Genomic DNA, 11897 nt, shown 5'->3' with positions numbered 1-11897 from the left:
CTGCTTATATGTGGAGACAGAGTGGACTAGACACTTGGGTGTGGAGTTTATGAGGAGGAAATGGATGAGACAAAGTTGACAGACTCTGCAGATTGGAACAGTTACTGATGATTCAAGCTGGCTCTGAGATTCAGGTTGTCTGTACTCCCCTGGGACCTGGGACTGTGAGGTAGAAGTGTAGAAGTCCTAGAAGGTCAGAGCTCCCTGAAGGAAGTATCTGGGTTAGACATTGGATGTTTGCAGTGGAAAGGCACATGCATAGGTGGATCCTTCACGGTCTAGAGGATGTGCTCTGTCCCTCTGTCTCTATCTCTGTCTCTCTCTCTCTCTCCCCCTTCCCCTCTCCTCTCCCTTCCACTCCCTCTCAGAGAAGTACCATTTCTACAATCTTCAGGAGCCTGGACCAGAACATCACAGACAGGGTCAGTACATTCCTGAGCATGCCTCTCTTAGTAAGTTACTTTTCTGTGATTGTGATTAAACCCTTACCAAAAGCAACTTGAGGAAGTTTATTTCAGCTTCCACCTCCCAGGTCACTGACCTTCCCTGAAGGAAGTCAAGGCAGGAGCTTGCTTCATCTGTTTACTTCCTCCAGCTTGCTCAGCTTTCTTTTGTAGACAACAGAAACCCATATGATAAATATATTAAGGTAATAAAAATCAGATTGAGCAGAAACAGCTTCAAATTCTCCAGTAGCACTCTTTTTTTTTTTTAAAGATTTATTTATTATATGTAAGTACACTGTAGCTGTCTTCAGACACTCCAGAAGAGGGCGCCAGATCTCGTTACAGATGGTTGTGAGTCACCATGTGGTTGCTGGGATTTGAACTCTGGACCTTCGGAAGAGCAGTCGGGTGCTCTTACCCACTGAGCCATCTCACCAGCCCCTCCAGTAGCACTCTTAAGTTATGATGGGATCATGATCGTGCCAGCATTCAAAGCCTTCATGGCAGCGGCTAAGATAAATAGTGCGGTCGGTTGTTATTTTGAAACCACTGATGCCCACAATCCATCCTTGCTTGGTGAGAAGGGACCATTGATCTCTTTGTTTTAGAGGGAGCTTGGGTACATTTCTCCAGCTACTAGTCAGGACATAGTGGGGTAACTGGTAGACTTCTGGTCTAAAGAAGATGGCATTAACTCACCACCTCCTCCTTTCTTTAAGCAAGAATGCCTCAGAAAGAATGCAAGAGGCAGAATAAAACAGGCTGGAGGATGTGTTGCAAAGGCCAGCTGTTTTGGGATTTGAGATTAAGGGACAAGATAGAAGAGGGGCATCTGTATCCCTGTCACACACACACACCCTTTACCAGGAGAAGAGTCTTCAAAACCTATCTGAGACCCTCACTGTACAAGGCAGTGATGTGAGGTCATGGGCTCACCCATCTCCTACGTGGAACAGGAGCCCTCCCAACAGCATCCTGCTACTGCTTCATCTTTTCCTGACCTTTGAACCAGTTTCTTTAAGCTTCGAGCAGAGACCGAGGACCAGACATTCAGCACCAGACTGAGGCTGCTGAGACATCAGCTTGTGAACTAGCAAGCTTGGTCTCTAATGTGAGGCAACCATTATTTAGACTACCCACATAGTATCAGATTCAAACAGTCCTGTTCCTTTAGAGAACCCCAATACATACACACACACACACACACACACACACACCAAGCAATTTCAACGTGTTTATTTTTCCTCAATACTGAGACTGGAAGCTCTAGGTCAACCTCTTTACAACAGAGATTCCTCTGACACCTCTCTCTTTGGCCTGCAGAGGGAGTGTACTGGCTAGTTTTGTGTCAAGTTGACGCAGCTGGAGTTATCACAGAGAAAGGAGCTTCAGTTGAGGAAATGCCTCCATGACATACAACTGTAAGGCATTTCCTCAATTAGTGATCAAGGGGGAAAGGCCCCTTGTGGGTGGGACCATTCCTGGACTGGTAGTCTTGGTTCTATAAGAGAGCAGGCTGAGCAAGCCAGGGGAAGCAAGCCAGTAAGGAACATCCCTCCATGGCCTCTGCATCAGCTCCTGCTTTCTGACCTGCTTGAGTTCCAGTCCTGACTTCCTTGATGATGAACTGCAGTATGGAAGTGTAAGCCGAATAAACCCTTTCCTCCCCAACTTGTTTCTTGGTCATGATGTTTGTGCAGGAATAGAAACCCTGACTAAGACAGGGAGTCTTCGCCCCATGTCTTCCTGTGGATGCCCTGTGTAAGTCTGTGTCTGTGGTGGTTAACCTCTATTGGAAACTTGAGGTCCAGACTCGCCTGGGACATGGGCCCTCAGCATGCCTTGGGTGATTATGATGATTAGATTCACTGAAGTGAGGAAACCCACCCACTTTTGGTTTCATAGGTTAGGATCCTAGACTATACAGTGACCTGAGAATAGTCTTTCACCTCTCACTCTGCTTCCTGACTGAAGGTGAAATATGGCCAACCACTGTACACTCCTGTAGCCATGACTTCACCATCACAATGGATTGCAACCTCCAACTCTGAGCCAACAGAAACTATTTTTGTTTTTAAGTTGCTTTTATCTGGATATCCTATAATAGCAACAGATAAGTTATTTAGGCTATTAGAGTTCCAGTCTCCTCCTCTTCTTTTATACATTAAACAACTATTGAATTTTGAATCCTCTCTCTCTCTCTCTCTCTCTCTCTCTCTCTCCACTACGGTTTGAGTGTGCCATCAAGCAGTAGTAGGAGTCAAAGGGCAACGTTTGAGACTTAGTTCATTCTTTCCACAATGTGAGTGGCTGGCCAATGTCTTTACTTGCTGAGCCATGTCCCTGATCATCAACCTTTTCCTTTAAAAAAAAATTATTTATTTGTTCATTTTACATCCCAATATCAGCCCCTCTCTCCTCCCAGTACCCACTCACACAGATTCTCCCCCATCCTCCCTTCTCCTCTGAGAAAGGAGAGACCCCTGGGTATCACACCACACCACCCCCACCACTATCCCCACCCCCCAGCCCCTCACACACACACACACAGTGCATCAAGTCACTGCAGGACTGGGTGCATCCTCTTCCACTGAGGCCAGACAAGGAGGCCCAGGTACGGAAATGGATCCACAGGCAGGCAACAGACTCAGGGAGGGTTCCAGTTGTGGGGGAACCCACATGAAGATCAAGCTGCACACCTGCTACATATCGGGTAAGGGACCTAGGTCCAGTCTGTGTTCCCTCTGTGTATTAACCTCTTTTTTAATACAAACAAATGAGAAACAAATGCTACATTTCAAGAGTGGAGGGTGGGTCTTCCTCATTGACTTTGCCACCCATGATGATACACATGAAAAGTGGAAGTGTTTACTTTCCAGGGCCTTGATAGTGCTGATAACCTGTGGGTGGAAAGTTCCCTCTCTGTGGTCAGTCACTCTGTCTCTCTTCATTCCTGGACTAGGTTAGTAGGACGACTTCTCAGTCCTGTGACATTGAAGCCTGTGACCCTCACCCCAGGGATCCACTTCAAACTGATCAAGTTTTCTTTCTCTGGCCACCCACAGGAACCTAGAGCCTTTCACTGTGTGATGCGGTGGGCATGGCTGCTGCCCCTGCTGTGGGCAGGTGAGTGGGAACAGGGACCGGGCTAGTGGGACAGGACCAAGATAACCCTCATTTCTTTGCAGGGTGCCTGGCTACGGACGGCTATTCGATCTCAGTGACTGGTTCAGTGACAGTGCAGGAGGGCCTGTGCGTCTTTGTAGCCTGCCGAGTCCAGTACCCCAATTCCCAAGGTCCTGTCTTTGGCTACTGGTTCCGGAAGGGGGCCAATGTAAACAGCAACTCTCCAGTGGCTACAAATGACCCACAGCGATCAGTACTGAAGGAAGCTCAAGGTCGATTCTATCTCATGGGGAAGAAAAATGGTCATAATTGCTCCCTGGACATCAGAGATGCACAGAAAATCGACACAGGGAAGTACTTCTTCAGATTGGATGGTTCTGTGAAATACAGTTTTCTGGAGTCGATGCTCTCTGTGCTTGTGATAGGTAAGTGAAGAGGGGATATGTGGAGGTCCTTGTTCTAAAGCCTTTGGGTGACCTGGAGACCACATCATGAAGTTGGTTGGGAGAGAAGCCTGGCTTGAAATAGGGTCATACACAGTGATCCCCAGCACATCTTGTGTCTCTATTTCTCTCTGTCCAGCTCTGACTGAGGTCCCTAACATCCAAGTCACATCTACCTTGGTGTCTGGCAATTCTACCAAACTGCTCTGTTCTGTGCCCTGGGCCTGTGAGCAGGGGACACCCCCCATCTTTTCCTGGATGTCATCTGCCCTCACTTCCCTGGGCCACAGGACCACTCTCTCCTCAGAGCTGAACCTCACACCCAGGCCTCAGGACAATGGCACCAACCTCACCTGCCAGGTGAACTTACCTAGCACTGGTGTTACTGTGGAGAGGACTCAACAGCTCAGTGTCATTTGTGAGTGTCCAGACCTGGGTCTCTGGGGAAGGGAGATTAGGGGTGTGGGATGGAGGGGTTAGAACTGGGTGATGGTTCCTGAATGCTAAGACTGTGGGAGGAGGAAAGAGCAATGGGGTGGAATATCTGCAGCCGTCTTTCCTCTGAAAGCAAACAACCATATGTGTCTGTGCAGATGCTCCACAGAAGATGACCATCAGGGTGTCCTGGGGAGATGACACAGGTAGAGTCAAATTTCTCCTCCCTGGGATGGGTACAGGGACTGCCTCTGCAGGAGATGAGCAGGTATTCTGGACCTCAGGCAGGAGGAAGCTCAGGATGGGGAGCCTCACTCCCTGCCCCCCACTTACTCGCATACTGCACTCTCCCCATTATATCAGTTGTCAGGGTTCCAATATATGGATTGTAGTAAAATATAATTTTGCCGATATAAAAATTTAATAATAATAGTTCTTGATATCTAATGACTTCTGTCTTGGTTGACCATACACAGATATTCTTGTATGCACATTTAAACACACATATACATGCACACAGACACATGCACATACAGACACACACATATATCTTCTTCACATCCAGTTTGCAATTTTATCATTTTTAGTTCATTCTTTAATTTTTACTTATTTATACAGGATGGAATTATATCACTGAGCTAAACCCTAGACACTTTGTTAAAGAGGTTCCTAAAGAAATCCCCTCAAAAACCAGGCCCTAAACTGAACTCAAAGTTCCAGGAAGCCAGCTCTCTGGAGATTACGGAAGCAAAGCAGCTGATCTCAACCCCAGACACCCAGTGGGTGCAAAAAGAGACAAGGACCTCCCCAGTTTCAAAACAGCTTGGCTAAGGAAAGCAGCTAACTTCCTTATTCTGCTCCGCTTTCCTGTCCTTAGCCACAAAACCCAGAGCTTGAAGTATATAACCTGCACCCTACTGAACTCCAGTCATTGTGTTTCTGAGTCCCGTTCCCTGATCACTGTGTAGCCCAGAGACACCCTCTAGGATTAAATAAAGCCTGTCCTAGGTGTTTGAGGTTGTCTAGAGTCTCACCTCTTTTTTTTTTTTAATTTTTTTATTAGGTATTTTCTTCATTTACATTTCCAGTGCTATCCCAAAAGTCCCCCATACCCTCCCACCCCACTCCCCTACCCACCCACTCCTACTTCTTGGCCCTGGTGTTCCCCTATACTGAGGCATATAAAGTTTGCATGACCAATGGGCCTCTCTTTCCACTGATGGCCGACTAGGCCATCTTCTGATACATATGCAGCTAGAGACACGAGCTCCGGGGTACTGGTTAGTTCATATTGTTGTTCCACCTATAGGGTTGCAGATCCCTTTAGCTCCTTGGATACTTTCTCTAGCTCCTCCATTGGGGGCCCTGTGATCAATAGCTAAATGCATCCACTTCTGTGTTTGCTAGGCCCTGGCATAATCTCACAAGAGACAGCTATATTTGGGTCCTTTCAGCAAAATCTTGCTAGTGTATGCAATGGTGTCAGCGTTTGGAGGCTGATTATGGGATGGATCTCCAGATATGGCAGTCTCTAGATGGTCCATCCTTTCGTCTCAGCTCCAAACTTTGTCGAGTCTCACCTCTTGTTTCCTCCTATAAACCTAATTCTTACTTATGCTTGTGGTTCCTCCACAATCAAACTCACACCGACCCAATACATGTATCGGTCAATGGCAAGGGACTGAATTAATTTTTCCCTCCTTAAACTTAGTTTTCTTGGAGATTTCCTCCTTCACACATATGACTGACACCATGGTTTTCTAGTGTTATGGTAACACATTTACCCACTCATCTCTTGACAGAACACTGGCAGTCCTTGTCTTTTATTCAATAAATGACTTACATGAAAATTTTCTACATTTTTGAACATGTCTACAAAATTCTTTCCTAAGGAAGAAAATTCCAGAACAGAGGATCATTTGTATTTCCCATACATAACTGCCAAACTGCACAGCGTGGACTTTGTCTTATTCACATTTCCAGGAGCAATATCTTTCCTTAACAAACAGACCCACCCTCCTGATGTCATGTGTGAAGTCGCTGTATTTTTCATTCACATGATCATCCGCTCAAGAAACTGAGTCTCTCTTATGGTGTTTAGGCTGTTTATAGTCTATGGATGTGGCTCAGTTCGTAGAGTATTATCCTAGCATGCAAGAAGCCTAGGGCTGAATCGCCAGCATTGTATAAACCAAGCATGGCAATCACACTCCTGAAATCCCAACACTGAGAGGTTTTGAGAGAGAACTTGAGAGGTTCAGAAGTCACCCTCACCTACATAGTGAGTCGGAAACTGCCTGAAATATTCAAGACCCTTTCTCTCAAAAAAAGAAAGAAAAGATAATAACAATAAATTGTATTTATTGGTCTGTGACAATTTCCAAAGTCATCTAAAGAGAGATTTCTGTTAAGGAGGCAGCTGTTTGCCAGGTGGAGGGACATTTCAGGATCCTTTGGCTATCGTTGGGTGATGTTGCCTCACTGTGGACAGAACACTGTAGCATTGCCTCTGGTCAGCTTCACTGTTCTTCATGCCCCTATCAGCACTCCTCCTCCTGGAATCTCCCTGGGCTTTTAGGATAGCTCCACCATGAAACCCATCACTGTGCCGGTATCTGCTTTGGGCACCTGTCCCCAGGTCTGTGAGCTCCTGGGATGCAGCTGAATTAGTCAGGCCTTAGTGAGATGTTCTTGAGAGACAAGGACAAGTAGGGCATCTGACTTGACAGATGCCTAGGAGGGAAGAGTGGGACCCAAGTAGGTTCTGATAAGCTTCACACTGCTAAGAGCTATTGTCTGTCTTCAGTCTTTATGGTGTGAGGCCATCAGTCAGCAGAATGAGAGAGAGAGAGAGAGAGAGAGAGAGAGAGAGAGAGAGAGAGAGAGAGAGAGAGAGAGAGTAAAAGGAGAAAATGTAAATGTAGTAAAAGGAGGAGAAAGGCAGAATGCCCTCTGCAACTAAGCTTCTGTCTGCCTCCTCAGAAACTAAAGTCCTGCATAGTGGAGCATCTCTGCAGATCCAAGAGGGTGAGTCCCTGCGCATGGTCTGTATGGCTGACAGCAACCCCCCTGCCGTGCTGAGATGGGAGAGCCCGACCCAAAAGCCCTTCCAGCTCTCTACCCCCGCGGAACTGCAACTGCCACGGGTGGAGTTGGAGGACCAGGGAAAATACACCTGCCAAGCTCAGAACAGTCAGGGTACTCAGACAGCCTCTGTGAGCCTCAGCATAAGGAGTGAGTTGGGAAATGATGGGGGTTGGGGGTGGGGGCATTGTGATCACAGCCTGGGAAATCCCCACTGATCCCTCTCCTTGTGTTTCACTCCCCAGGCCTTCTACAGCTGCTGGGACCCTCCTGCTCCTTTGAGGGTCCGGGTCTGCACTGCAGCTGCTCCTCCAGAGCCTGGCCTGCCCCTTCTCTGCGCTGGCAGCTGGGGGAGGGGGTACTGGAGGGGAACAGCAGCAATGGCTCCTTCACGGTTAAGTCCAGCTCCACAGGACAGTGGGCCAACAGCTCCCTGAGCCTCAGCATGGAATTCAGCTCTAACCGCAGACTCAGCTGTGAAGCTTGGAGTGACAATGGAGTTCAGAGAGCCACTATCTTGCTGGTGCCAGGCCCAAAGGTCTCACAGGGTAAGGTGTGGAGAAAGGAATGCTTTCCATCTAGATTCCACCATGACATGGGGAGTGAGCAAAATGGGACTAGTGTTTGTGGTTTCCTATCTGTTAGCTTGGTAGGGAGGTTGGGTGCAGGAGGCTGTAGTCACATACAAAGATAGGAAGGAAAGGACCTAGGCCAAAGTGGGAGTGGACATTCTCACAGGAATGGATTAGAAAAAGGTTGGACGCTAAGATGCCTTCCTGGGAGGAAGACTTTTCATCACCCCAGGTCTCTCTTGTTAGCAGGCAAATCAGAAACCAGTAGAGGAACGGTCCTGGGGGCCATCTGGGGAGCTGGTCTTACGGCTTTGCTTGCTGTCTGCCTCTGCCTCATCTTCTTCACGTGAGTCTCATTTGGTGAAGGCTTCTTCTAATGACTGTTGATTGGTTAAAGGATTCCTAAAACTCAGCCCAGTGGGATGATGAGCTACTAGCAGAAACCTTCTGCTAACCTGGTCAGGTGTAGATACAGTCTGTTCAAATCATATAGATCCCCATCCACTGAGGGTCTTTAATACACAGAGTAGTTCTATCTCTGGCCCCTGTACTTGGTCTTCACTGGTCCCAAATTCCATCTAGCTGAGCTGAAAAAAACAAAAACAAAAACAAAAAACCAAAAAAAAACAACAACAAACAAACAAACAAACAAACAAAAAACCCCTCATCTTTTTCTTCAGAGTGAAGGTCCTCAGGAAGAAATCAGCCCTGAAAGTAGCAGGCACGAAAGGCAACCATCTTGCCAAGAACCCTGCCTCCACCATAAATAGTGCAAGCACAACTTCGTCCAACACTGCATTGGGATACCCACTCCAGGTACTCAGACTGTCCAGCACATCAAAACTGAGCTTCTGTTTTCTCAAATGTCTCTCGACTATCCAGCTTTCCTCCCACAGCCACAGACTGGGGACCTGACATTTGCCCCCACCTCTATCTTCTGCTACAGATATTTGCCCAGGCCTACCCATTGTTTCTGTTAGCAAAGCTCTTCCCAATGTAGCTACCTCCTGCCAAGCCTTCACGGTCTTTCCCTTGGCCTCAGCACTGTTCTCATCAGCCCAGAGTAAACTTTCATAAAGGAATTCTAAACACAGCTATTGAGTCTTTACAGTCCAAATATGTGTTGTCTAACAGAAATAGAATGTCAGGCTGGGTATGGTAGGACAGACCTATAGTCTCAGCACTCAGGAGGCTGAGGCAGGAGGATGAAGAGTGTTGACCATCTGCCAGGGTGACTTATGAGCTCCTTATAAACTCAAATTTGAAAAGAGAGCTCAAGTGTGGCTCAGCACTAGAGCACTTGCCTTGTGTAGTGAGAAACAGGGATGTAGCTTAGAAGTAGAATGTCTGCATAGACTCTATGGGATTGTGGCCCAGGGGTAGGATACTTGGTTAGATTCCCAAGGAATGGGGTGTGGCTCAGAGCTGTAGTGCTTGCTGGAAGTTAACAGTGAGGCATGCGAGATGTAGCTCTATTGTTGACTAATTTTCTAGCATGTGTGACAACCGGGCTCCATCCTCAGTAGGGAAAGAGAGAAGGAGAATTCAGGGAAGAAGGGAGACAAACATACAGAGATATAGAAACACAGAAAGAGACACACATAGAGAAAGACAGAGACAACAGGATGTTGGACTTGGTGGCACATGCCTATATTCTGGGAACTTGAGAAGCATGAGGAAGGAAAATGTAAAGTTTGAGGTCCTTGGGCTACATGGGAGGCTGGGGGAGGGGGTGTGTCCAGGACAGTCTGGGCTACTTAGACACTGAATTTTAAGATTTAACAGAAAAGCCGGCCACATGTATAACATAAAATCTTCATTAGTCACATTAAAAAGCAGAAATTAATAATACAAATTTCATTCCACACAACACATCCAAGTGTTTTTAATTTGTTATCAATAACCAAATGTAAAGTTTATTAATGATATGTTCACATTCTTCTCACTTTGGGGTACTTTGACTTTTAGATCCAGTGGTACTTTGTTCTCAACAGTTCATCTTCCCTGAGACTACCTCACATGACGTGTGCCACATGTGGCTAGCACCATATTCAATCTCGAGACCTCCAGAATGGAGTCCAAACTCCCTGGGCATGTGATTCATGATCTGTCCTTGAGTGAAGCCTTCATCATCTTCCATGCATCAGTTAAAATATCCCACGTCTAACAGACAGACTATCACCTGCTTCTTGCTGACACAGACTTATTCCCCCTATCCTCTTGTTTCCTGAGATCCACTAGGGTAGGGGTGGGTTTTATCTAGGCTTCTTAAGAGCTCACTGTAGCTCCCTGCTTCTGCCCATCAGATTACAATTAGATGAGGTTTTGATTTTATTTTTGAAATTTTACTTATGTAAGTCTTTGGAGATAGGGTCTCTGTATAGCCCAGCTGTTCTGGAACTCACTAGGAAGCTAGAGCTTGCTCCAGACATAATCTTCCTTCTAAGGCCTCCCAAGTGATGGGATTGCTGGCATGACACATCTGGCTTCATTCACCTTCATTTATTTTTGAGTCTGGTGCTGTCATTTGTGAGTTACTTAACCTGAATTAGATTATGCTCATATCCATAAAATGGGAAAGGCGGAGATTGTGAAGACTTGGTGAGACGCTATAAGGTTAATGTTATCTGGGGTTGGGATGCCACATACCGTTAGAGTCTTTGCCTACTATCTCCAAGGTCCTGAATTTGGTCACAAGCACTGTGTATACGACATATGTGCACAGAGCCACATACTGGGGGAATGTAGAGGAGGAGGCTGGGCACATATTCATATTCATGTTCACACATCAGTAAGTAAGGTGGATGAGTGGAAGCATGGAGTGGAAGCACTCAGGAAATATACGTGAAACAGGTAAATGAACAAGTGCACACCTAAGCCCCAAGCTGCTTTGGTAATTTTTGCTGCCCTCTGCAAAGGCCTGACTGATTCCCTTCTCTAATCTGGTTCCAGAGTCATCTGAATGAATCAGGGTCACAGACCCAGAAAGAACAGCCACCCCTTGCCACAGTCCCAGACACCCAAACGAATGAGCCTGAACTCCACTATGCCTCCCTCTCCTTCCAAGGCCCGATGCCCCCGAAGCCTCAGAACACGGAGGCCATGAAGTCTGTATACACAGAGATCAAGATCCACAAGTGCTGAAGTTCTTTGCTCCATGTGTCCCAGTGCTGGCTGGAGTCCCAGAAAGGCATGGCCAAGGACAGCAAGTGTTAGAAGCATATTGTGATATCAGTGGCCCTCTAAACCAAAGGCTGTGTAGTGGAAGGAGGGAGTTTTGGAAGGAATGAGGGTCACAGAGATTTCTAGGTTCAATTCCAGATTCAGTGTTATCCCCAGAGAAGCCACCTTTTCTCTTTGTGCCCTCTCTTCCTCTTCTGTAATAATAATCACAAGGGTCATAATCATGAGAAGTGTCAAGGAGAAAGTATAGTGCTTATTGTTGATTATTTGGCTTTATATTGCCTGAACAGTGTGGAAGAACATTTTGACTTTAATGCATACTTGAATTTTACTTGTATATATTTAAGAACATATGTTAGTTCCTAAAGTTATTCTGTTTTTTAAGTGTGACTGTGTTGTAGCTACATATATCCCAAATTGAGCTCATATTGGATGTTCTGCAAACTCTTAAAGATCACACAGATGCCAGCCCAGACTACTATACCCAGCAAAATTATCAATCACAGGGCATAAAATTAATATATAAAGATCTTTCACAAATCATTAAAAGTGACATATAATTCAATATAAAATGGTATATGTGAGTGGCCAGCAAACATACAAGAAGG

The 11897-nt window shown here is 46.3% G+C and overlaps 1 protein-coding gene across 4 annotated transcripts; it reads left to right on the top strand.

The window, feature by feature from the left end:
* The first annotated feature begins 3354 nt into the window (after positions 1-3354).
* LOC110298324 (sialic acid-binding Ig-like lectin 5) lies at positions 3355-11603 on the top strand. Of its 4 annotated transcripts, XM_021167498.2 has the most exons (10): positions 3355-3408; positions 3512-3572; positions 3635-3997; positions 4155-4433; positions 4609-4656; positions 7433-7684; positions 7780-8082; positions 8353-8452; positions 8787-8922; positions 11059-11603. In XM_021167498.2, the coding sequence occupies exons 2-10, from the start codon at positions 3536-3538 to the stop codon at positions 11248-11250; spliced, it is 1710 nt and encodes a 569-aa protein (XP_021023157.1). In that variant the 5' UTR covers positions 3355-3408; positions 3512-3535; the 3' UTR covers positions 11251-11603. The 4 variants fall into 4 exon arrangements, with proteins under 4 accessions (XP_021023157.1, XP_029334969.1, XP_029334971.1 ...); XM_029479109.2 differs by lacking the exon at positions 3355-3408 and having other exon boundaries at positions 3419-3572; XM_029479111.2 differs by lacking the exon at positions 3355-3408 and having other exon boundaries at positions 3456-3572; positions 7433-7477.
* The last annotated feature ends 294 nt before the right edge of the window (positions 11604-11897 follow it).

Source organism: Mus caroli, unplaced genomic scaffold (assembly GCF_978045245.1).
Source record: "Mus caroli unplaced genomic scaffold, Mus_caroli_1 scaffold_8, whole genome shotgun sequence".
NCBI lineage: Eukaryota > Metazoa > Chordata > Mammalia > Rodentia > Muridae > Mus > Mus caroli.
Note: the sequence above shows the minus strand (reverse complement) of the source record. Positions and strands in the feature narration are given on the sequence as shown.

What these genes read in the sequence shown, in the direction of transcription:
- LOC110298324 (XM_021167498.2), top strand. Translation starts at nt 3,536, where the DNA reads ATGCGGTGGGCATGGCTGCTGCCCCTGCTGTGGGCAG. An exon ending in TCAACAGCTCAGTGTCATTT is followed by an intron (nt 4,434 to 4,608) that starts GTGAGTGTCCAG and finishes GTGTCTGTGCAG; the next exon opens with ATGCTCCACAGAAGATGACC. An exon ending in CTCTGCCTCATCTTCTTCAC is followed by an intron (nt 8,453 to 8,786) that starts GTGAGTCTCATT and finishes CTTTTTCTTCAG; the next exon opens with AGTGAAGGTCCTCAGGAAGA.